Raw genomic sequence first — 26586 nt, 5'->3', positions numbered from 1 at the left:
GGGTGGCATTCCTCTGACCTTTATCAGTGTTTGCAGAGCTGGTCTGTGTGCAGTGCAGCTTGGATGATGTTAGTTTCCCTAACCTTGCGAGGGTTTGTGCAGTGTTGTTAGTAAAACACAGATCTGATGCTTACCTGCAGCGTCTGTAGGAGTTGCCCCGGAAAATGGAACCATCATTGGCAAAGTGAGGGCAGCAGCTCAGCTGCTGTAGCCAAGACTCGAGATGGTAATTGCATTAGAAAACAATAGAAGCGATGGCTGGGTTAGGAGGCGCACTCAACCACACTAGTCCAATAGGAAGTATATAACTTATTTGTTCAATGTTCATATCTGGTGCTTCAGGAGGAGATCGAGCCATCTGTTCTTTCTCAATTGGACAAGTCCATTAATCAGAAAAGGAGTCTCCATGCACACAGAAATCCAAAATTGAGGTTGTGGTTTCAACTGTTCTTTTATTTCATTTTTAATATACACGCCCCTTCATCCAACATGTGTTTCGTCTCTGGCTGTTTCAGTCACAGCAGACTTCATCAGGGCTTTACATTCAGTTAATTTGGAATATTATTAGCAAGAGACCATATAGGGCAATCCTACAAGTATATTACGCCGTTTTCTCACAGTGTCTTCATTGTATGTTTAAGACTTATTGAATAGGTAGAGTATCGACTTGTAAAATTGTATCAGGTATCTCTTCCCATGTCGTGTTCAGTGCCGCCGAGTACACGGTCATGAATCAGTGTATCAGTGTAAACTGTAATTGTGCTTCCAGAGATTGGGCTGGGGCACGCAGGTTTACTCTACAATCATAGAAATCGACCAGACTCTGGTAGCTATGATTGCATTGATCACCATAGTATTAGCCAATTCCAGTCAAATATAATTCCCACCCTGTCATTATCTATATGCAGGCAAGTCAATTAAGCGTGCAGCAAAAGTTCTCACTTTGATTCTGCTTTTAGTTTCCTTGCATTCACAAGCAAAATGAAAGGTCGGTCAACATACCTTGCATTATACCACCTCTCCCCACCATAACACATACAGATCGATCATGTGCAATCAACAGTCATAATTTCCCTATGAAAATATGATTCGGAGAGGACTTCTTCACCCTGAAGTAAAAGTTTAACTACAGGCATACAAAAGGTTATCTGTGAATTGCAGCAATGCTGTATTTTCACAGATCTATGCCAACAAAAGCCTGCAATCTGATGATTAAATCTTTGTATTGCTAATTTATGTTATTACTCTAAGCTAGGTTCCGTGTATCCATTTTCTTAGCATACAAAAGTGTTTGTTTATGCTTTAACACTGTACGACACAAGAAATCTAAATGAACCCCACGTGGCCAATAATTAATCATCAATTCAAAAAACACTACGTCCGCATTCATCTTGTGTGTTTGAATATTTGTCTCAATTTGCATGTTTTTTTTCATATTTGAAGTTTTTCTGAAAATCATATCCATCTGGTACAATCAAAACATTAACCAAGTCAAACTGCACCAACAATAGACATAACAAATCACAACACAATATAGTACAAAACATGAAAGTGATTCAAAAGTACATTATCTGCTGAACAAACCAGTTATAACCAATGAATACAAAATAACTCACTCCAATAGTTTTCCTACCCCTTACATATAACATGGGATTGTATAACCAATATTATGTACCCACACTCAGTAATGCCCATATAATATTAGTTCTTCCTTTTTAGGGAAGATTGATTCTTATTGAATCCAAATCTCGATTTAACACTTGAGGTGGTACTTCCAATGAATCCCCATGAAAAAATGCCAACACGTTTCGACCTCATGAAATATAGTGGTATATATAGATCTTTTGGGAGGTCATCATCAGGGCAAAGAGAACAACTTGTTCGGTCGAAGATGAATGGTGAAAATAAACACTTCATGTGTGCGACCGCTTCACGGCCATCTCAGTGTCGACAAAAAAACGAGAGAGTCAACTTTCTTGTAATCGACCGGTCTTTTCAACAGTGGTCGAAGTAGGGGAAAAAAGTTGGGGTACTGTGGGCGGGAATCAGAGGGCAGGAATAACCCGAGGATGGGATCAGTGGGCGGAGTCAGAGGTGTGGCCAGAATGTGCAACACATTCTAATTTTATGTATTTGTTTGGCATTACACTGACCAGTTACAGCTTATTATGTTATTTAATGCAACTAATTGATACATATGATTATTTAAGGTTTAATATGAGTTATTGACATTAAAATACATTCACAATGTGGGATATGTTTCCAATCACAAAATGTCCCAAATACTCTTAAAAGTGGAAGCACAAGCAATTTGTCTCCAAGCCATGGCATCTCTGTCATCAACACTTCTCATCCTTTTTTCCAAAAGAGCAGTTCAAACATGAATGGCAACATATCCTAGTTTGCAAATGTTTTCCACATAATAATGGCTCTGCCACATTTGCCACATAATACAACATTTGCTGTATAATATGAGAATTGTAACCAATAAATTGTTTGTAGCTCAAACGGATCAAATGTTACTGACAAATGAGACTTCTGTTGCTGCAAAGTGGACGGCCCTTTGCACAGGTTGATTGATCACCTTTCTCACTGCTGCATTTGTATGTTACTGTCAGGATTTGGTTCGATCCGCACCTGCCTAATTGAATAAACTACAATTCCCATGATGCCTTCCAGAGAGGAGGTACTTTAGGGGAAGTCGCGCTGAAGCTGACGCGCGTAGTTTTGATGTTTACGTGTTGCTGACGCGTTAAGTCAGCATTCCTTTGATCCTTGCCCTGCTGGTTTCCGTGAGGTTCCGACTTCCAGGCTGGAGAGCAGAAGGAAGTTGCCGCTCGAGGAGGATCGGTCTCCGGTCAAGTTTCCTGCAATTGTGCGGAGCGCAGTGAGTATTCTGCCACGCGTTACCGTACTCTGGCCTGTGTTTCCCCCACCCTTACCAGGAGTGAGTAATATAGTGGAACGTGGTGGTGTCATACGAACCACACGTTACCGCTTGTTTACGGAGTTGGTGTTTCTTTTGTGTGGCCTTGGGAAGCGGAGCGCGGTGGTTAGAACTTAACCACGTGTTACCGTATTCTCATACCTTACGTTCCCAGAGAGGATATAATGCGGAACGCGGTGGTGTCATTCAAACCACGCGCTGCCGTATAAACAAATACTTATGCTTTTGGGAAATATTATGAAGTGAATCGCGGTGGTGAGTGCTAACCACGCGTTACCGTATTCTCAGTCATAACTGATCGCTACTGTATTGTTCTCTTGGATGAGCATAGTGGTGAGGGTAACCACATGTTGCCGTGTTTTCCTGGATGAACATATTGGATCTATAACTGAGCGGAGGTCTAGTGCTTCCTAATTTTTACTTTCTCCATTTTAAGGCTCATTGTTCTTATTTTCTGAATTTTGAAGACTATACTCAAACAAGCATTTACAATGCAACGGTTTCGCCTTTGCAAAAGTTAAAGCTATTGGCATTGTAAATGACAACATTTTATTTATGTGTTGGTTTTGAAAACAGATAAATAAATGGCATTGTTATTTACAATGGCTTGGCTTAATCTCTCGCAAATGCCACCCACACACCCACAGAGAGCCCCTCCACACAGAGCCCCACCTAAACACACACACAGAGGCTCCCCACACACACCCACACAGAGCCTCCCACACATACCCACACAGAGCCCCCCACACACCTACACAGAGCCCCCCCCACACACCCACACAGAGCCCCCCCCCACACACCCACACAGAGCCCCCACACACCCACACAGAGCCCCCACACACACTGCGAGCCCCGCCTCACCCACCCACACAGAGCCCTGCAGCGCTGCGCAGCCTTTCGGCGAACACCAGGGCTGTAAAGGTGTGTGAAATCTTCAATGCAGAGAGAATAGGGTTCATTGAATAGCCGCCAGCTCTGAGGGGCAGCGTCACGCAAAGAGCGCTGCCGGCGGTATTTAAACTTCTCAGCGGTACTGATAGGTCTGTGAGTAGTATTTAAGTGGCAGTAAAAGGATTCATGCCAACTGTTTGATATAAATTACAATTGTTGTAACGTGATCATCACCAAAAAGTAGTCCAAACACTGAAAAATAGCCGTGAATGGGTACCCCATGTAAATCAAAGTCCGAAACGACCGAGGTCATCAAAAATTCATGAAAACAAGAAGCTAGTAGTAACGTGGGGCAAACTACCAAATATGGCTAGTATTCGACCAAAGGTGTTAAAGAAGAAGCAAGCCAAAAACAACTCACCGTACGAAAGAAGTACATTTGAAATTGTCAGGAGGGTGCTTATCATTAACACGAGGAACAGTGGTATAAATCAGCGATAGAATAATAGTTAGTGGGATTCATGTAACCACCTCAGCACAGCGCATTGATAGATATAGGTGAGGCGTGCGTGTACCTACTTTGCTTACTGAACTTTTCATGCTGGTATCCCTCTCAAAAAACTTAAAATAACAAAAAAGAGAGTATGCATTACACTGTACATATAAAAAAAATGTAAGTACACTTGGATGCGAACAATATTTCCCCATTGATAGCGGGCGGGATAATTATTTGTTCCAGTTTATAAGATAACTTAAAAAGTAGAGCACCAAAAATAAACGAGTAAAAAGACCGATCTGTAAAGAACTGAACTTGAGCAGTCTACTATTGACATGCAGGGATGCTGAAGATTGCACTAAACGTGCTTTGGGGTTTTATGCACGCTCTAAAAAGTACAGAAATAGCACTAGTGGCCGGAGCCGTAAATATAGTTCTGCCCGGGCCGCAGCCGTTCTACTGTCCAAGAATACCACGAAACCTACCTTCAAATGATTCCCTTCTGGGTGTGAAATGTGCTGCAGGTTGGAACGAACGCTGCCCGACACCTTACACAAGAAGTAAAAAAAGTATTCTTTACCCGGCAAAGCAAAAAAATGCAGTCCCTATAAATAACGCTGGCTTGATGCCAGCTCACAGCCACTATATAACTCAAAACGACGTACACTCACTATGAATGTGTAAATATTTAAAACATATTCCACCAAGTATTGATCTGCCAGAGAAGGAAGTCATTTGCAAGTTGGAGCCACCAATTCAGGCAAAGTGTATATCCGACAAATAATTCGTTTTCTTTCCCAAAACCGCCGTGGCATGGTTTCCCCCTCTCGGTCTGAAAGATGTTTGCAACTTCTCTTCAGAATTTAAAAGGATGCGAAGAGCCCTTCCCGTACTGAATATTAAACGTTAACCAGTTTCATAAAAAACACCTTTCTTTTGGTACAGGTTCAGTAAACTTACCTGGGAAGAGGCGGGCGGAAAGGCAGTCTTTCTGTCGGGAAAGAGATGCGGTATCTTATTAACGGTTAAACAAAATTTGAAATGGAAAGCAATGAGGAACACAATTAATGAAATATATAGAGAGAATAATCAGCGCAATGTCCTAAAGTTCAGTATAACCATGACCAGCTGTCAGCGAGTAGGGCACGCGTCAGAGAGGCCAGGGGTCTGAAGCGTGGCTGCCGGTGCACCTGTACCCTCGATCCCTAGCACACTGTGAGCCCGAAGGCCCAGGAAAAGTGCGCAGCCCTGACCCCGGCCAGGCAGGCAAGGCTTCCCAGGGAGAGGCTACTGGGATATACGAGTGGTAGCTTCAGGAGCGAGTCCCACTGCAGGGGCTGCTGCAGTGGCGTAACGAAACTTGAGGGGGCCCCCCTGCAAAGCACATAGAGGGCCCCCCCCCCCCCCGGCGGTGCGGCCCACCATGTACCACTTTGCCCTACCACCCAGAAATCTAGCATATTTTGATTTGAAACCTCCAACATTTAAATGAAATGGCTCTATATTGTCTTTCTGTAAGTTCTATAAGTTCTAGTGTATTTAACAGTACTAAGCATTTCAGGGAGGGCAGGGCACTCAATCTCTTTCTACATAGCCCATTTGAGACAGAAACGCCTGTTCCAAGTACACTGGAATACAGAAACGTCAAATCCGCCATTTGTCATCAATAACATTATGGGCGTGCACCACCTACTGCCATTTCTTAATGCGGATTAAGGGCATCTGCAAGCGTAACAGTGGGAGCATTACTACATGAAATGTGTAACAGAGCCTAGCATGAGCCAAACCCTTTTTACACCATTTTTGCTGCATGTATTAAAGGGAATTGGGCTAGCAGGCTTTCTTTTAAACTCAGCCTTAACCAAATAGCATACGGTTTGCATCATGTCAGAATAAGATCACATAAGGGGCGTGATGTGGGCTACTGCAACCCCTACAGTGCAAGAGGTCACCATTTTTCAAGGGCCCTCTTTGAGCTCCAAGTCTTTGTATGTTTGTGAGGCAATCAGAATTAGTGAATTTATGGGAATACACATCAAATGTCCCATCATCTTCAATTACACTACTGAAGCAAATTGTTTTTGGACTCTGATGCTTACCTAATAAGAGAAAATGCATGTTGCTATGTTTTATTCATGACATACTGAGGAAAATTATCTCTGCTTCATTTATTATTGTATAAGCAGCGAACATAGACCGCAAATCCATTTGCTCCTTATTTGCTCTGATGCAAAACTATTATGGTTATATGGCATGCACCAAAATCTGTTTGTTCCATTTATTACACAATCATCACATTGGTGCAGTGTAGGCTGATAGTGATTGCCCCAGTGCAAACTTTACATATTATAAACCCAAAAAGACAAAACAGGTGTCAAACTGCATACAGCTAAACCTGTGTGGGGCAATTTTGCTTTAACAATTGCACTGACCAATAAAAAAATAATTGCATAGACCGACCCTGCAACAGTTGGTCGCGCAAAATTGCTTTGTGACACTCCAGTCTTGGGCTCTTCCTTAATGTGCAAGAAATCCCAATATTAGCCACAGTGCCAGACACAAGTGACAAGAAAGTATGATGTCACAATTTTTCCAGGTAGGTGGGCTTTAGGGGGATTGGCACTGACTACATTTCCAGTATAATACTTTACGCAAAGTTATGCTACATGTGGGCTTCACACGACTCACTTTATTTTATATACAACTCTCATACTTGTCCCTTTACACAATAAGAGATATGTGGATTGCTAGAATTAATATCAGCTATGTATCCGCCTTTACAAATGGTTACCAAGCAAATGCAATCAGTCTTCACCCTGTCCTAAAATGGTTCAAACTGTTACGGCATGTCTCTGAACGGGAACACAAACCTTAGGAATTAAACTGCACTTCATTGATTACATCAAAAAGGCTAAAACCAACCTTGGTTGCTTTATTGCCATTAAGAGGGATATGGCCTTGCAGCTGCACTGATTTGTTCTTAATGGAGAAGGAGGAAGGCTGATTTGCAAACGATTAGATTGACACCATAAGCAAAATACAATGGACCGGAATGCGGCCTAGAATAATTATCTCTGACCGACTTTAATTCATTGGATTACTCACTTTTTTTCTTAGCTGGATTCTCGAAGTGTGATAGGTATGGATGGGTGTGGTGCATCGGCCAGCTAAGCCACACGACTAAAGCTGCACCTAACTGATGAAGCCTAGAAAAGTAGATACTAATTTGGGCTTGCTTTTACTCCGGTTGAGAACGTAGCCTGGCAGTTTAGGATGGACTGATGCTGTTGGAGCAATAACAAGGCATATTTGCATAAATTGTGCCCCTGTCTGGAATAGCACTGTGAGTAAAAACAAATGTGGGACTGGAATGCATCATAGAGTAATTCTCAGTAGCTGGAATTACTTGAAGAATTAAACTAATGCAGGACTGCCTAGTCTGTCGCAAACTCGCAAAGAGTTGTTACCTACCATTCAATCGGGAGAGTCAAATTCAACACCTGTGACAGTTACAGAATACACAAAGTTCACAGCCTCTTCAATTAAACCTGAGATGAGTGGAGACGGACAGCGTAAGTACTAAGAGGCAATGAAGATACACACCCGTTGCAAAGGAGACAGCATAATAACACCGTCCCCTTACAGCATACATGCAAACCTTACCCTCCCAATTTGGGAGACTATCGATTTCAAGGCTAGTTCCAACCTACCGATTCCTTCCTATATGCAAAAACTTGAATCCTCAGAGGGCTTCAGTCGACATTTCGACAACAGGGATTGCTTTTGTACAACCTGGTGTGGAGAACGCACTCACATGACCTGAGAGGGCTGGGGGCCTGCTGGGCCTGGCGTTCGAAGGCAAGCTGAAGCGGATGGGCAGAAGGCAGGCAGGGCAGCTGAGGGGGAGGGGGCAGCGCAGCTGGGGGGGGGGGCAGCGGAAGCCTCAAGGCTAGCCAGGTAGGGGCCGGGCAATTTAAATGATTGCAATTTGCAAATAAAGGCCCCGCTGGTGATGAGTCCTGACCTGAGCCTGGCTTTGTCTTCTCTGCTGCACGCCCCTGTCGATGCCACACCTTACCGTAACCAATAATGCGCTTATTTTGTGTGGCAATATGAGCTCATTGCGCAATGCGCATGTGTTGTCCCTTCCCCCCCCCCCAAATGTAATGAGGGCATTGGTCACCAGCCAGCCCCCCTGCCCAGTGCCCCTGCGGCGCACATACGCGTCCCGGAAGGCCGGGGCGGAAAGGAAAGTGAAAGTCAGGAGCAGGACTCGGAGTGAGGAGTAAACAACCCTGTCCCGCCGCCATTGATCCACCCACCATTAAGACTACTACTAGTAGTAGTCACTGTCAGTCACACACACCGTGTCACCCGGCCAGGGCCCGCCTATCCATTTGTATCAATTTCAGGGGCCCCGGCCGGGACCCCGCACGCACCATTCCTCACAGGCTCTACTCACTTCAAGAGGCTGAGGCAGAGAGCCCCTGGCTCAGCCTCAACTGCGCTGTCAGCCTCATCACGGGCGGCGGGCCCCGGCCGGGGCCCCATACCATTCCTGCAATCCTGCTGCAGTGTGCAGTCGTCTCACTCACGGGTCCCGGGCCCGGCCGGGGCCCCGCACCATTTCTGAGGTTGCAGTGCTCAAGTAAGTCAGAGGCAGAGAGCCGCTCAGTCTCAGCCGCTGCCAGCCCCGCGGCGGGCCCCGGCCGGGGCCCCGCACCATTCCTGCACAATGCTGCAGCTGCTGCCACTGCCAGCCTGCACCATTCTTGCGTGCTGCCAGCCTCACTCACGGGCCCCCGCACCATTCCTGCACAATGCTGCAGCTGCTGCCACTGCCAGCCTGCACCATTCTTGCGTGCTGCCAGCCTCACTCACGGGCCCCCGCCGGGGCCCCGCACCATTCCTGCAGTGCTGCTAGCCTCACTCACGGGCCCCGGCCGGGGCCCCGCACCATTCGTGCAGCGCTGTGCTGCCAGCCTCACTCACGGGCCCCCGCCGGGGCCCCGCACCATTCCTGCAGTGCTGCTAGCCTCACTCACGGGCCCCGGCCGGGGCCCCGCACCATTCGTGCAGCGCTGTGCTGCCAGCCTCTCTCACACGGGCCCCCGCCGGGGCCCCGCACCATTCCTGCAGTGCTGCTAGCCTCACTCACGGGCCCCGGCCGGGGCCCCGCACCATTCGTGCAGCGCTGTGCTGCCAGCCTCTCTCACACGGGGCCCCGCCGGGGCCCCGCACCATTCCTGCAGTGCTGCTAGCCTCACTCACGGGCCCCGGCCGGGGCCCCGCACCATTCGTGCAGCGCTGTGCTGCCAGCCTCACTCACGGGCCCCCGCCGGGGCCCCGCACCATTCCTGCAGTGCTGCTAGCCTCACTCACGGGCCCCGGCCGGGCCCCCGCACCATTCGTGCAGCGCTGTGCTGCCAGCCTCTCTCACACGGCCCCCGCCGGGGCCCCGCACCATTCCTGCAGTGCTGCTAGCCTCACTCACGGGCCCCGGCCGGGCCCCCGCACCATTCGTGCAGCGCTGTGCTGCCAGCCTCTCTCACACGGGCCCCCGCCGGGGCCCCGCACCATTCCTGCAGTGCTGCTAGCCTCACTCACGGGCCCCGGCCGGGGCCCCGCACCATTCGTGCAGCGCTGTGCTGCTAGCCTCACTCACGGGCCCCCGCCGGGGCCCCGCACCATTCGTGCAGCGCTGTGCTGCCAGCCTCTCTCACACGGGCCCCCGCCGGGGCCCCGCACCATTCCTGCAGTGCTGCTAGCCTCACTCACGGGCCCCGGCCGGGGCCCCGCACCATTCGTGCAGCGCTGTGCTGCCAGCCTCACTCACGGGCCCCCGCCGGGGCCCCGCACCATTCCTGCAGTGCTGCTAGCCTCACTCACGGGCCCCGGCCGGGGCCCCGCACCATTCGTGCAGCGCTGTGCTGCCAGCCTCTCTCACACGGGCCCCCGCCGGGGCCCCGCACCATTCCTGCAGTGCTGCTAGCCTCACTCACGGGCCCCGGCCGGGGCCCCGCACCATTCGTGCAGCGCTGTGCTGCCAGCCTCTCTCACACGGGCCCCCGCCGGGGCCCCGCACCATTCCTGCAGTGCTGCTAGCCTCACTCACGGGCCCCGGCCGGGGCCCCGCACCATTCGTGCAGCGCTGTGCTGCCAGCCTCTCTCACACGGGCCCCCGCACCATTCCTGCAGTGCTGCTAGCCTCACTCACGGGCCCCGGCCGGGGCCCCGCACCATTCGTGCAGCGCTGTGCTGCTAGCCTCACTCACGGGCCCCCGCCGGGGCCCCGCACCATTCGTGCAGCGCTGTGCTGCCAGCCTCTCTCACACGGGCCCCAGCCGGGGCCCCGCACCATTCCTCAGTGCGCAGCTCAAGAAGTCAGTAGTCCCGCTCAGCCTCAGCCGCTGCCAGTCTAAGGGGCCCGGCCGGGGCCCGCTGCCCGCACCATTCCTGCTGCAGTGCCAGCCCCCCCCCCCATTTCAGTCAGGCAGGCTCAAGTCAGAGCAGCAGTGTCAGAGCCTCTCAGCCGCCCTCAGCGGCAGCCGCTGCCAGCCTCACGGGCCCCGGCCGGGACCCCGCACCATTCATCCTGTTGCCAGCCTCACGGGCCCCGGCCGGGGCCCTGCACCATTCAACCTGCTGCCAGCCTCACGGGCTCCGGCCGGGGCCCTGCACCATTCCTGCTGCCACTGCCAGCCTCACGGGGCCCGGTCCGGCCAGGACCGTCCACGGGGCCCCGGCCGGGACCGTCCATAATTTTTAAATCAATCATGATTGAGGGGCCCCGGCGGGGCCCCCTGGAGCGCGAGGCCCCCCCGCAACGCGGGGGTTGCGGGGGCTTGTGTTACGCCCCTGGGCTGCTGGTTGGGTGCGGAGAAGGCGAGACGGGGACGCCGGAGGCAGCAGACTAGCATCGGTCGCATTGGAGGGGGCTCTCTCGCCAAGCAATCTCAAGAAAGAAACACTAGCCATGAAGACTTGCGCATTCACAAGCCTCATAAAACGTGCCTGTTCGGATTGGCTGAAAGCCTGCAGTCTATTGGTTGCTGCTAAAAATGTAAAACGCGCGAGAAGCTTCACAAACACACCCATAAAAGTCAGGTCTCTGATGTGCGGTTTCGGTTTGTATTTCCTGACGTGTACCCTTGACTGTATCATTCGTTGTCGGCCTCAGAAGAGGTGAAATAGCTTTAAGCTTTAGCCTTGCGTTAGTGTGTATTTTTGCTGGGACGTGGTGGTACTAAGGCAGACAATTCAATAGGAAATGAAACAAGTCAGGTCCCGGGCCGCGCTGTGATTGGCTGACGTCACGGGGGTGTCCCGGGCCGGCAGCCAATCACAGCGCGGCCCTGGAATGACGTCACGGGGTGTCCCGGGCCGGCAGCCAATGGCAGCGCGGCCCGGGACAAAGGGGCGGGGCTTAAAAAAAGCACCAGAAACGCCCCCGAATCGCGTTTTCGAGAGAAAACGCGATTGACAGCCTCTGCCTCCCAATGGCTAGCCTCCATTTATGGAGCTAGCCAATTGGAAACAGAGGCTGTCCTAACCTCACTATTAAAAACAACAGATTTCGATCTGGGAGTGGCTTCGCCCCTCGCCAGGTTACGAAACCTAAAAAGGATTCAAACTATATGATATAGGGAGGTTCCCTTATAGGAGTGGTTATCGTGGCTATCTACACTGGGGCATCATTTTTTCCTCCTTTGAATTCCAGTGGCCCCAAACCAGGCAGCTCATGTTAAAAGTGCTCTGCATGAAGCAGAGAGACTGTGAAGCTTGAAACTTAGTTTAGTGTGTATGCAAATCCTGCATCGCTGAACCCTGGTGAGTTGCAGCTATTAGTGCTGAAACAAGGCCAATGGAGGTACCTATGGGTGAGGCGGACTGGCCTCTAAAGCAAGGCCGGCTTTAGTGCTGGTGGCACCCTGTGCAGCAATGTTTGTTGGAGCCCCCAATGACCACCTCCGCCACAGAATCCCTCACTACCACCCTTTAACAGTGCTCCTCAAGTCTCCATAACCACACTCTCGCTCAGATGCATTTAATTTGATTTACAGAGCCACTCATACGAGAGTAGTGTGTTAGAGCACTTTACATCACACACATTACACTGAGACAACCAATTATATGTGTGTAAATCACTGTATAGGAAATGTTAAAAAAGACAAAGGACTTCAAGGTGTAGTAGTCCATTGACCACTATACTACCATAGTCGGGGTTCTCTTTAATAATCAGAATTCATTTCTATACAAATTAACACTTTTGCAACATTAGGATAATCATAGATTGGGGGGAAAAACCATAACACTCTAATTTATACCTTTGATTTTTAATGCAGCTCTTCATGAAGGTCTTAGATAACAGTAAATATTTCACTGTTCTATTTTAGGATTCTAACTTAGAAACTGAAAGTAACAAAAGGATCTCTCTGACAAAAGCAGTAACCCACTGACCTTTTTACATTATGTGCACTTTATGATCTGCATGGTACATATTCTTTGCAGCAAGCATATTATTCCTTGTGCGCTACCTTTCTATGAGTCAAAACTTCCACTAGACAAAACTCTGATCTCTCTCTAGGAAGAACATTAATCACCGGCGTTATCATGACAGTTTCATTGTTGCTGACGTCCCACCGCCCGACAGCTCGCCCTTCTCAAGGGTACTGTGACCTCAGTGACAGAGTCACTGTTGCTCTAGGGTGTAATGCATCATAGGCCTGCCCGCAAGACTTCAGGTGAACTAAAGCATGGATTGCGGTGGACAGGCCTTCAAGGTTAACCCACACTTGACACTGCTAGGGTCCACCTGCTGGCTAAGACACCAGGGCTTCTAAGGTTTTGTGGGGCCTACTAAGGTCTAGTATGGGAATGTGCTCTCTCAGGAGAGTGGTCTTGTACTGGTCATGAAGGCTGAACCTGGTTTCCCAGTTCCAAATTTTGCAGCTCTGACCATAGTGCAACATCCTCTCCCCCACTGAACACCATACTGCCCCACTAAAAAAAACTCGCAGTGCCTTCAACTACAACCCAATTGTGCCCGGCTACAAACACCTGGATGTGACTCAATTCAAATTACGCACTAGACAAGAGCAATATGATGCCTAAAAAAAATTAACAACATTCTAGAAAAAGCAAACACTCATAGGGAATGCAAGATTAAGTAAAGCATGGGAAATGTAAGCAGGAACAATGCTTTTACACTCACTATTCAGAAATCCATGAGTGCTTTTGCCTGAAAAGTTAAGGAAATGACTACAGGGCTGAAGGTACCCATTTCAATGTCCATTGCTTATATTCTTACAAAACGTAAGCAGTGTGGTTTAAAAAGACCACATCCGTGAATACAGACCCGCAGTACACATTTTGTTTTCCAATCCGCCCATTAATCAGGCATTGCAGAACCCCCCCGGATTGGTGCACTTCCCCTACCGGGGAAAACCATGCTGTTCAAAGAAAGACAAGCAAGCAAATGTAGCGCTTCACTGGCAAACTCTGTAAAGTGACGCTGATGTGTTTGGGTGTGAATAAAATAAATCTGAACACTTTGCGACCACTCTGTCTTGCTTTATTTTGTTTTTTTCCTTCATATTTTTAACCTTTTGTTCCAGAGGATGCACTTTGGAATAGAAAAATGTGCAGAAAAGACAGCAAAAGTGTTTTTTCTGTTTTGGATCCATTTCACAGGAGAACAAATAAACGAATGGTGGGAACTGTTTCTTCAAGTCACGGTTTTCAGTAAGTGAGGAGGAGCTGCTAGGCAGAAAGAGAGGGAATAAGAGGAAGAAAGAAAGGGGGCAGCTGCCAGTGTCGGAGCTGAAGTGGACACTGTCCTTGTCTTCTCTGGGCAAGAAGGAAAAGACAGAGTCCTTTTCCTTCTCTGCCCGCCCTGACCGTCCCGCCCTGACTGTCCCCGAACAGCCACGAACGTCGAGCCTTATCTGTATACCTTGGCTATTTCTGCCGCCCTGGGACGCAGTTTAAAAAACAAAGTAGGGGTACGGAATCTACTGAATTAAAGAAGATGGGGCAGGCCGTGCCCTTCCAATCCCGCCCACTTCGACTGCTTTTCAAACACAATCAAGAGCTGCTTCCGTCAATGGTCCCCATCCAGGTTGGTATCATCCAACTCTGTAGTACAGCACAGAACACACCTGGAATGTTTACACATTATTTTTGTTAAAATGACCTACACTTAAGATCCCAAAAATGATTTTGTGTGTTGTTTCACCGTTAGATATTTAGTCCTGTTCATACTAACTTGTTTCAAGAAAACATACTTACTCTTTTACCGATTCATCATGTGATATGTACATAGTGGTAGAAGTGGGCGGGATTGGAAGGGCACGGCGTGCCCCTACTTTTAAAAATTATTCCAGTCCGTTACCCTACTTCTTACTTTCAAAAAAGCATCCCGGGACGGCAAAAATAGTCCAACTTAAAAACGATAACTTTTTTTTTCAGCTTCCAGGGGCTGCTCGCGCTTCTCTGTTGAACTCTAGAGGCTGCAGCAGCCCCCCCTGAGCTCGCAGGAGGGGAGGCCCATTGTCATTCCGATTAGGGCAGATTATCCCCTTTCGCATGACAATGCGCCCTCCCTCTGCCTTTAGCATATCAAGTGCCAGTGAGATTGTAGTTGGTGATTACAGAGGAGCTTTCCCCAGACAGAGTACTGTGGGGAACTTGACACCTTGTGTAATTTGTCAATGTTGTACACAGAGTGAACTGGGCAGGAGCAGTGACCGGACAGAAGAAGCAACAGGAAAGGAGAGGTACTAGGGTAGGAGAGGTGACCGGGCAGGAGAAGTAATGTGCAGGAGAAGTGACAGGCAGGAGAAGTGACCGTGCAGAAGAAGTGACGGGCAGGTGATGTGACGGGCAGGTGACGTGACGGGCAGGTGACGTGACATGCAGGAGAGGAGAGGTGACCGGGCAGGAGAAGTTACCGGGCAGGAGATGTGACGGGGCAGGAGAGGTGACGGGGCAGGAGAGGTAATGTGGCAGGAGACGTGACGGGGCAGGAGAAGTGACGGGGCAGGAGCGGTGATTAGGCATGAGCAAGAGCCGTAACCAGGCAGGAGCGGTGAACGGACAGGAGCAGTGAACGGGGCAGGAGCAGTGAACGGGGCAGGAGCAGTGAACGGGGCAGGAGCAGTGAACGGGGCAGGAGCAGTGAACGGGGCAGGAGCAGTGAACGGGGCAGGAGCAGTGAACGGGGAAGGAGTAGTGAACGGGGCAGGAGTAGTGAACGGGGCAGAAGCAGTGAACGGGGCAGAAGCAGTGAACGGGGCAGAAGCAGTGAACAGGGCAGAAGCAGTGAACGGGTCAGGAGCAGTGAACGGGACAGAAGTGACCGGGCAGGAGCAGTGAACGGGGCAGGAGCAGTGAACGGGACAGGAGAAGTGACAGGACAGGAAGAGGGACAGGGCAGGAGAGGCGCCAGGGCAGGAGAGGCACCAGGGCAGGAGAGGCGCCAGGGCAGGAGAGGCGCCAGGGCAGGAGAGGCGCCAGGGCAGGAGAGGCGCCAGGGCAGGAGAGGCGCCAGGGCAGGAGAGGCGCCAGGGAAGGAGAGGCGCCGGGAAGGAGAGGCGCCGGGGAAGGAGAGGCGCCGGGGAAGGAGAGGCACCGGGGAAGGAGAGGCGCTGGGGAAGGAGAGGCACCAGGGAAGGAGAGACGACAGGGCAGGAGAAGTGACGGGGCAGGAGAAGTGACGGGGTAGGAGAGGTGACGGGGCAGGAGAGGTGACGGGGCAGGAGAGGTGACGGGGCAGGAGAGGTGACTAGGCATGAGCAGGAGCAGTGACCGGACAGGAGCGGTGACCGGACTGGAGCAGTGAACGGGGCAGGAGGAGTGACAGGCCAGAAGAAGTGACGGGCCAGAAGTGACGGGCCAGAGGAAGTGAAGGGCCAGGAGATCTGAAGGGCCAGGAGATGTGAAGGGCCAGGAGAAGTGAAGGGCCAGGAGAAGTGAAGGGCCAGGAGAAGGGAGGGGGTAGGGGAATTGACAAAGCAGGAGTGTTGATCGAGCATGAGCAAGAGTACTGACTGGATAGGAGCAGTGAAAGGGCAGGAGCAGGCGTTTCCCAGGGCGACTGGAAGGGTAGGGGGCCAGTTTAGTTTGGGGGGGACCGGTTTTGTACTAGTGCAGGAGTTTTAAAAAACACTGCAAAGTACTTTGTATATTCAGCAGGTTTCGGTCAACAATACAAGTGCCAAGATAACTTTGGTGATCAATGTACCTTCTGGAGAGAGATGGGAGCATGTTTTGTCTAGTGGCTGTTTTACTCATCTAAGGTAGCGCAGAGGGGTAATATGCCTGCTGCAAAGAACATGCACCATGCATATTAAAGAGCAATATGTTATGTGCATAGTTCAGTAGGTACTGCTTTGTGTTCACTTCCCGAATGAAAGGACACTTGAATACATATGGCTTGGCAGTTTGGGCTGGACTGTTCACATTGGGCGCAGGATCAAGACTGATTTGCATATGGCTGGGTCCAAACTGGAATGGCATGGTGAGCAAAAAACAATGAATTTAAGCCCAGATCTCTGTACTGGGGTGAACGTGTGACATTGTTCTGCATTCTGTCCATCAATTGTTCCTTTTGCATTTGTCACCCCGTGTGGGACAAGTATGCTCAGACATGAGTCCCGTGCTCTCCATGCCACTGGAATCAAGCTATCCTGGCTGATGAGGGCTGAAAGCCTGGAACCGGTCCTAGGATGCTTGTTTCCAGTCCAGGGAGAACCTGGCCTGGCAGTTTGGGCTGGACTGTTCCCATTGGGTGCAGGATCAAGACTGATTTGCATATGTCTCGGTCCAAACTGGAATAGCATGGTGAGCAAAGAAACAATGGATTTAGGCCCAGATCTCTGTACTGGGGTGAATGTATTATATTGTTCTGCATTCTGTCCACCAGTTGTTCTTTTTGCTATATTATGATTGAGCAGCTAGCTGGCTGACATGAATATGAAGGAGCCTTTGTGGGTTTCCGTGAGTCTAGATTCTCCTGAAGAGTCCCTTTCTCTTCTAAGCCCTGCTTAACACATGTGTACAGGAGGAGCCCTGTATTCATGACCTCAATGTTTGAGACAAAAAATAATCATGGATTTCTGAACAATGAGAGTAAAAGCATTAAGGTAACATGTTGTTCCTGCTTACATTTCACACGCTTTACATAATCCTGTATTCCCTATGAGTGTTTTCTTTTTCCTGAATTAAACCTCAAATAAACATGTTTATCCATTGTTTTAATTAAATAATGTTAAAAGCTGTAACTGGTCAGTGAAATGCTAAACGTACTAAAAATTGGTATGTTTTGCTATTTCTAGCCACACCCTGACTCCGCCCACTGATTCAATCTTCGTTTATTCCCGCCCACTGATTCTCCACCCACAGTTCCCCTACTTATTTTCCCCACTCCGACCACTGCTTGTACATTGCTTTAAAGACCACTAATCACAAAGCCTGTTTTTTTGTGTAAAACTAGGTAAAAGAGGTGATCACGCCAGGTGTCTAACTGAACCCCCTTTTGCTTTACTGCAAAATTGGAAACACCTAGAAGAGATTCCGTTCAAACAGCAGCTGTCAGACTATATTGAACCAAAGTTTAATGTAAGTTCATATTTTTTATTCCAGAATTGCAGAGCGCCCAGAGGAACAGAAAATATCATACCTGGAAGTGCAACACACAATGGCAAAGAAAAAAGAAAGGAGTTTCATCTCCTTATGCTATAGACTCAATGTAAATAAAGGAGGTTCGGCATTTATACGTGTGGTTCTAGGGAACGTCTGACACTTTTAAATTCGGTGTAACTCTTTCTGCAGCCTTGTGGGCAGTGATACTGCACGCTCCATTGCTGAACATATATCATACCTGGACACATGGTTTCGTGCCCAGGCAACTTGCGTGTACCCACCAACCCTAAAAGACCCGCTGTGCAGATGCAGCTCAAATGCACAGTCAACGTTTACAGGAACTAACAGCCTCAACACACCAGTCTTCTTGCCTACCTGAGCTCACACTGTTCCGGCGTTCAGCCCTTTGACATACGTCCCGATCCAATAGAGCTGCCCGAAACGCGCCTGCTTCTAGAAATATCAAAACACGCACACACATGGGGAAGTGAAAGGTGAATCATATGTGTAGGAAAAAAATCAGTGCTTTAAACGTATTACTCTCCACCAGAGGAACTAAGCAGGAAACACTTCCTGTGAGGATAGGCAGCATAATGCCACCTTTTTTAAAGGTCCTTCGAGTCGTTCGGGGTCCTTCAGAGCATGTCCTGCAAGATGGCGGCGCCCAGCAGAACACAGGTGCTGTCCCTGTACAGGGCACTGCTGCGGGAGAGCTCTGGCTTCAGTGCCTACAATTACAGGTAGCGCTTACCTGCGTTATAGGCAGCCGCAGTGCTTCGTGTGCTAGTTTGGGACGCTCCAGGATATTCCGCTTACTGTATGCGACATTTCGCTCTCTTCGGAACAGAGCAGTGTTTACAAACGCAGTCACTCCGCCTTAAGACACGCCCCCTCTTCTCTTTCACATACTTTTAGTGTTGAGCAAAGCTGTGTTATGCTTTATATTATATGAACACCTGTATCGTAGCGCTATTACTTTTGCTAAAGAAACTCTCATTTTAGGCATTGAGTTTAGGAGATTCATTAGCTGCGGACTATTACCTGCCATTACCCATGGGTTCTTTTTTTTTTTTTACAAACTGTACCCCTGAAATAATTAATAACGGAAAAAAAGTACAGCTGTTCTGATTTTACAAAATGAGTTACAGCTGAATTAATTTAATAACAGTTTAGGGGTAAAGCATCCACCCCAGAGAAAGTTTGGTCTACAATACAAGTAAAATATTGGTTTAATGGGCTTGCTGAAGATAACTTTGTAATCTCTGGGCAAAGGCTTGTGAAGTAGTTTAGGGATTTTATAGGCCTGCTACTTTGCTGAGCATCTCGTGTACCTGATAAGTCATCGATTTATATTGTGTGTAGAGCTTACAATGTGTTGGGTTCAAGTTTTGCTTTTATCTGTATTTATCCACAAGTATTTTGGATTTAGTAAACCGACTACTCGTATATGTTCATATTTATGTAATTGATTATTGCACACGCACCCTTGGATATCTGGCATGTTTTGGCAGAATAAACGGCCATATGTACAACAATGTGCTTATCAGAAAAACAGCATTGTTTAAGAGGTACCTTTGTGACTTTTTATTCTTCATTCAGAAACCACTTACCTTGTTTTACATTTCTCTACCTGTCAATATGCATAGTTTTCCGCCTGAAAAATTGAAAATGTTGGTGTCCTGATTAGGATAGTTCAGTCAATGCGTTTGTTTCAGAGATCTCTAATGAATTTGCAGATCATAAATTTAAATAACAGTATGTTACGGGCTAGCAGTACTTAAAGATCAAGGTTTAAACTATAATTCTTGCAAATTTGTTCTGAATGTTTCATTCTGAGTTTAATGAAATATGTTCCATTGGGTTGTAATAAACATTTCTTATTAAATGCTATATACAGTTGTCTATATTGTGTACTATATACATGTTTATGATTGGAAGTTAGCACAATAATACGCTGACTGTATTTTTCTTTCTCACTATGTGCTCCCAGCTGGTAGCAAGGTGTGAGCATCAACTATGTGCGTCGTGACTTCCATCTCCCACTCCCAAATGGGAAAAAACTCAATCAAAAAGAAATACAATTTGCCCAGGATGGTTGTCAGTGCACGTTATGTGTGGGGGAAGTGAATTCCAGAGTTTGGCTCAGACACAATGCAGGATAGTGCCAACGCTAGATATTGGTGACTTTTATACAAGGCTCTGAAATAAGATAGGAAAAATTGACCATTAAAAGTCCAACGTTAATGGGAAGAGAATAGTCAGGAACCAATCTCGGAAGGAGAAATAAGATTGACCTGTACTCAGGTAAGAGGTTTCCTGTATGGCACCTTTAAGTCAGCAAATGCAACCATGAAACTCTCAGCAGTGCTAGAGTAGACATGGTTTAAATCCAGTAGAAAGAATGTACTATATAAACATTGTTATGTATTTTAGAGAGCCCCTTATGTGCAGTAGTACTCAAACCTTATTGTTATTGTGTATTTATATAGCGCGTTATCACCCAAGAGGTCTCTAAGCGCTGTCCAAGAGGGGCAGCGAGTCGGGCATGCTTTATATAGGGCTCCAAGCTTCAAGGAAGAGAACAGTTTTTAATCTCTTCCTGAAAGTGAGCAAATTGGTCTCTTTACGCAGGCTTTCAGGGAGACTATTCCATAAGGGTGGCAGCATGGTTGAAAAAGCTCTCCCACCCAGAGTAGAGCGCTTAAAACGTGGACATACCAAAAGACAAGCTTCTGAGGACCGCAGCCTCCTACTGGGAACATAGTGTGCCAATTTGTCCTTGATGAAATTTGGGGCCGAGCCATAAATGGCTTTGAGAGTGATGCACAAACTTTTAAACTTCACTCTTTGAGGTACAGGCAGCCAGTGTATGTCCTGTAACAGTGGAGTAACATGTGTCCTCCTAGGTTTTTTGAAAATCAGCCTGGCTGCATCGTTCATAACGCCCTGAAGCCTGGCCAAGGATTTTTTGGGCAACCCCACATAAAGTGAGTTACCGTAGTCCAAGCGGGCAAGTATCAGGGCCGAAACCGCAGTCCCTATAGTGGAGGAGGATAGCAGCGTTGACAGCTTCTGAAGTTGTCGTAGTAGCCCTACACAGGTTCCTACCACGGCTGCCACTTGTTGGGACATTGATAGCGTGACATCAATTTTTATCCAGAGACTTTTTACAACGGATGCAGGTGCAGGAGGCTGTCCCAATTCGCCGGGCCAGAACAACTCACTCCAGGGATTTCCTGCCGTGGTGACCGCTAGCACCTCCGTTTTATCCGGATTTAGTTTTAGGGAGTTTGCCGACATCCAATTCACGTGAATGTCAGAATCTGGGTGTCGTCGGCATAATTGTATACCCTACAATCCAGCTGATTTTGCGCGGTGATCAGAGGCTGCAGATAGACATTAAAGAGCAGTGGGGACAGCGCCGAACCCTGTGGCACTCCACACGACAGAGTCCCAGGCTCAGATACCAGATTTGTAAGTTGGACTCTTTGGGAGCGGTCTCTAAGGAAAGAGGCTAACCAAGCACTGGCTGTGCCCTGGATCCCCAGAGCAGCAATCCGCGACATAAGTTGACTATGATTTACCGTGTCAAATGCCGCGGAGAGATCCAACAGGATCAAAGCACAGGGCGGCTTCCTATCCGCTTTCATTCTCATCTCATCCAGAATCGAGAGCATGACTAGTTCTGTACTAAAATGAGGCCTGAAACCTGCCTGAGTGGGTTCAAGAAGATGGTTGGTCTCCAGGTAAGAAGCAAGAGACTGCAGCACATGTTGCTCAAGTATCTTAGCCAGGAAAGGCAGCTGGGAAATAGGTCTGAAATTCTTCAGATCCTTACCATCCGCGCCTGGTTTCTTCAGCAGCGGGGTCACCGGGCCTCCTTGAAATTGCTCGGGACCTGTCCGGTCTCCAAAGAATGGTTCAGGAGCGGGAGCACCCTATCCTTTATACTGGGTAGAGCCAATCTAAAGAATTTAGGGGGGCAGGGATCTGAGAGGGAGCCTGATTTCACCCTCCCCGCAAGCACTGTCAATTCTTGGTCTGTAAGGGCAGGAAAGGAAGAAAAGGTGGCATCCACCACAGGGCGATATGATGTTTGCTCAATTATGCATGGGAAAGTAGGGGTATCCTGAATAGTCACCAACAGATCGCTGATCTTTCCCAAAAAGTAGGTTTGAAATTTTTGGCAGTCAGATTGCGTGAAGACCGGCTTATTTTCCCTCTCTTTCCTCAGTTCATTTATAACCTTGAAAACCTCCTTCTGAGGGTTTGCTGCTTCCGAAATCCTAGTCTCATAGAAAGCTGGTTTCCGGCAGTACAATAGCTTTTTTGTAGGCTGCAAATTTTACAGTATAGGCTGCGTGTTTAGTAGAGTCATAGGTTTTTCGCCACCCTCTTTCATATTGGCGGAGGGATTGTCTATGCTGTCGCAGTACCTCGTTGTACCAGGGCGCCACCTTGTTCTTATCGGCCACTCTCATCTTGCGAGTGGGCGCTACAGACTCCACCGCTTCCTTGAGAGCTTCCAAGACAGCAACACTTTCCATGTCTAGGGTGTTACTCTCGGGAGGGGCACGGTTGGAAAAGAAAGCCATTAAGTCACTGGCAGTCACTTTATTCCAACTACGCTGCGTACTCCATTTCGGGGGAGCCTGTGAAGGCTGATGGATTAGGGAGAGATGGCCTTGCACCAAGAAATGATCCGACCATGAGCAAGGGGAGATGGTTAGAGGATTAGGCAGCGTGAACGATGCCCAAATCAAGTCCAGAGTATGCCCTTTCTCATGAGTGGGGCCCACCACCAGTTGGTTCAGACCTAATGCAGTGAGGGCCACCTCTAGTTGTTGCTCCTGACCTTCCTTTAGGGTGATTTCCCAATGGAAGTTAAAGTCTCCAAGTATTAACATTTCCTTGTAGCGGGCACACAGGTCCTGGACCAGCTCCAGGAACGACTCCATAAAGCCAACTGGCGTGTGCGGTGGACGATACACTGTCAATACTACTAGGCAATCTCGTGCTGAGCAGAGCTTAACCCCTAAAACCTCAGCCCCTGCAATATATTCCAGGCATAGAGTTTCCGCTTTTAATGCTAGGTTGGACAGAGAGGCGACCCCCCCCTAATATTGCTAGGTCTATTGCAGTAAATAGCAGTGAAATCCGGAGGCATTGCTGCTATCAGGTCCGGCATAGAGTGCTCATCCAGCCAGGTTTCAGTGACACAGAGAAAGTCCAGACAATCCTTTTGCAGTAGTGAAAAAACCTCTAAACTGTGTTTGTTCAGAGAACGAGTGTTTAGTAAAGCAAACCTGCAGTTCATATGGCCTGGTGGCTTTCCCTGCTTCCCCGTGAGGGTATTCACTGTTCTGCTCTGCCGGTTGCAGCAAAGGTGTGGTGTCAGTAACCCATGCTGTTTGAGTTTTGAAAGGGTGCAGGGGTGCAATATGTGGTTGTCTTTGTTCATCGCAAGCAACTCCCTGTTAGCATAGCAGAGGATTGGTGCAGGGATGCTGGCCCCTGGTCCCGGCCTGGTGCTGACGGGCGCAGACGGGCTTCCCTTTGGCGTGCCTTCGGCGCGCCCGCTGCGCTTTGCGCTTCGCGCTTGCACCATCTGGGGTTTTAATAATCCCGAGACTTCTCCCCAACCCACCACACGGCCCTGCTAGACTAGACTAGACCGCTGACTGCCGTAGTGCAGTAGGCGGAAGTACCAGAAAGTGACAGGTACTATGGGGGCAGAGGCAGCTGGTTGCCGAACACGCTAAGAAAAGAATGCCAATAATAAAACAGTTAAAAAGCGGTGATAGCAGCAATTGTTTTTAAAAGTCAAGAATGCTTACACCAGCAGCGCGTCCTTTCACGCAGCCCACCTCTCACGGCCTTACCTCTATTGACGGTTACAGGAAAGCAGCACATGGTTCAAAGTAGAAAAACCAAAACTCACATTCAGTCAAAGTTCAACAGTTCAACCTCTTCAGTACACTTTAACCCAGCTCATGCTTTAATTTAAGATTGCTTCATAAATTGCAATTGTGCTCCCACAAAGCTGGTGGGCAATTAAGGCCAGTAATTGATTAGTTGCTTTAATGTGGCACATTTTCCCTGTTTGCACCTAGTGCACCTCGTTAAAGGTGCAGTGTGAGGCAGGCGGGGGCAGTGCACTGTAAGTACACTACATTCCCAGGTAAACAAACTGCTCAAAAGTCAGGCATCAAGGAATCCGGAAGCTTTTTCTTTGGGAACACTTCCCCAAACCTACTTTAAAGTAATCCAGTTTACTCTACCCTGAATGTTTTAACTCTGTACAGGCCACTTTTAGAAATGCAGCTTTTATATTGACAGAGGGGGGCATACACCAAACACACCAACATATATTCTTTGTAGTGACCGACAGTCAGTATTGTTTAGAATAATCTCAAATCCGATTGACTTTTCTTTTTTTAAAAGGAGAAAGATTAAGCCTCCAAATAGCAAGTTTTGTAGCTATACCTCTTCTGTTCACACATCTAATTGGACCCCACAATGCAGCGATTTAGCTCCTGAGGCCAACAGTCAGCTATGTTTCATATCAACACTAATGCCTTAAAATGTAGAACTTCATGCAGCTGCACACCTCACTTACGTTAAATGCCTGCACATATACTTCCAGGACAATGTTCCTTTATGCATACTAACTCGTACAACTTTGGTGCCACACAAAGAAGACGAGCACACACCCATTTATCTCCTCCTCCACACAAAAAATCACTGAAGATGCAACAGTTCCTCATTAATTCCCAATTTGCTAACAGTATAGGCCTATAACATAAATATGTAGGGAGCACCGCTTGTTTCTGAAACCTAAGTGGGGGGCTTTTTTCTGTTATTCTTGGTTTCCAGAATTCTGCCTTTCTATCTGTTTCTGAGATGCTTCCATGGTCTTTCTAACATAATTGTACTAGCCCTGAGTAGTAAAAGACAAATGAGAGCTTAAATGAGCAGTGTAAATACGAAAAGTGGAGATGAAGAGAGGTGAGGAGGCAGGCAAAGGTTGTGAAACAGAGGACACTTGAAAATGAGGTTTTGAGAGGTGGGTAAGAGAAAATGTAGAAAGAGGAATGTTAACTGGGAGACTCTCTTTGTATTTCCTCAAATGAACTTAGAAATTGTAGAGTCTAGTTTTTTAAAAGAACATATTTGCAATGTGGAAAGGAACGGAAGAGGGATAGAAGCCTTGCAGAATAATGACCTTGGTGATATTCACTCGACCCATAAGTGAGACAGGCAGCATTTTCAACTTGTCGAGTGCTAGTACACGATTAAACAAACAAGAACCAATAGTTATTCTTTTTTGTAACCTCGTTGTTTTATTGATTGTATATTTCAACATAAAGTTATCCCTTTACATTTCAATCTTGATGGCATGGTACAATTATTAAATTCTCTATATCCCCTCTCACCATTTATCAGTCCTTTTGGCTAGGGTATCACTGAGCAATTCTTCCAATATTCTGCTGTTCTGCTGTTTACTCCCCTCTCATATCTTTATTTCCTTCTAACCTCTCTCGCCATGCCAAAATGTTTTCTCCAAGGGTCCCATAATTTGTGAAGTTTTCCCGGACATTTCTGTCCCTCATAGATCACCTTTGACTTTCATGCAAATGTCAATGTCATTTTGCTATTGTACTATCGTTGGTGTAAAATTGGCTGTTCAGTTCCTCTTTATCTCTTTTTTGCCATCATGAACCCCAAAAGACAGAAGATTATTTGATACTTTGTTAGCTGATATCTCCTCAAATCCCATGTATGGCCCTGTAATGTGTTAATTGTAGGTCTTCCGCAGCCACTCTTGATATGTCTTCTCCTATGACTTCCCGGAATAACTTTATTTGTGTACACTCCCACAGGCCGTGTAGGAGGGTGGCTTCTTCAGAATTGCAGTTGAGACATGCTGGAGGGGGATAGACCCATCTTGCGTAACAAACTCCTTTTATAGTATGCCCTGTGCAATAATTTATCGAATTTGTTTGAAATTGGATCAGATAGCGACGTTGTTGGATGTCGAAGTGCAGCGTACAAGTCGTCATGTTCTAATTACCTTATGCCATCTTTCCCGCAGGTGTTAAATGATCTGGGATGCTGCTAAATCAATCAATCAATCAATCAATCGGAGTACTTGTAAAGCGCGCTACTTACCCATGAGGGTCTCAAGGCGCTGAGGGGGGGGGTGCCGCTACTGCTCGAAGAGCCAGGTTTTGAGGAGTCTTCTGAAGGCGAGTAGGTCTTCGGTCTGCTGTAGGTGGGTAGGGAGGGTGTTCCAGGTCTTGGCGGCGAGGTAGGAGAAGGATCTGCCGCCGGAGGTTGTTCGTTGGATGCGGGGAACAGCGGCGAGGGCGAGGCTGGCGGAGCGGAGCTGGCGCTTGGGCGTGTAGAAGCTGAGTCTGCTGTTCAGGTAGGCTGGTCCGGCGTTGTGGAGTGCTTTGTGGGCGTGGGTGAGGAGCTTGAAGGGTATCTTGTCGACGGGGAGCCAATGTAGGTCTCTCAGGTGGGGGGGTGATGTGGCTGTGGCGGGGAACGTTGACGATCAGTAGGGCGGAGGCGTTTTGGATGCGTTGTAGTCGTCGTAGGTGTT

The 26586-nt window shown here is 48.1% G+C and overlaps 2 protein-coding genes across 3 annotated transcripts in view; one reads left to right on the top strand and one right to left on the bottom strand.

The window, feature by feature from the left end:
• Positions 1 to 18846, bottom strand: part of FARS2 (phenylalanyl-tRNA synthetase 2, mitochondrial) — a 1625806-nt gene extending 1606960 nt beyond the window's left edge. Inside the window, exon 1 of one of the 2 annotated variants that reach the window (XM_078688052.1) lies at positions 18730 to 18846. The gene's annotated coding sequence lies outside the window, so the exon portion shown is untranslated. Of the gene's footprint in view, positions 1 to 18353; positions 18409 to 18729 lie in introns of those variants that run through there. The other variant, XM_078688053.1, reaches the window with a different exon arrangement.
• Positions 18613 to 26586, top strand: part of LYRM4 (LYR motif containing 4) — a 566415-nt gene continuing 558441 nt past the window's right edge. Inside the window, exon 1 of the mRNA XM_078688054.1 lies at positions 18613 to 18718. Within this exon, the coding sequence (XP_078544180.1) occupies positions 18621 to 18718 (98 nt within the window). The 5' untranslated portion in view covers positions 18613 to 18620. The remainder of the gene's footprint in view (positions 18719 to 26586) is intronic.

The sequence above is a fragment of the Lissotriton helveticus genome, chromosome 4_1, assembly GCF_964261635.1.
Source record: "Lissotriton helveticus chromosome 4_1, aLisHel1.1, whole genome shotgun sequence".
Lineage (NCBI taxonomy): Eukaryota > Metazoa > Chordata > Amphibia > Caudata > Salamandridae > Lissotriton > Lissotriton helveticus.
Note: the sequence above shows the minus strand (reverse complement) of the source record. Positions and strands in the feature narration are given on the sequence as shown.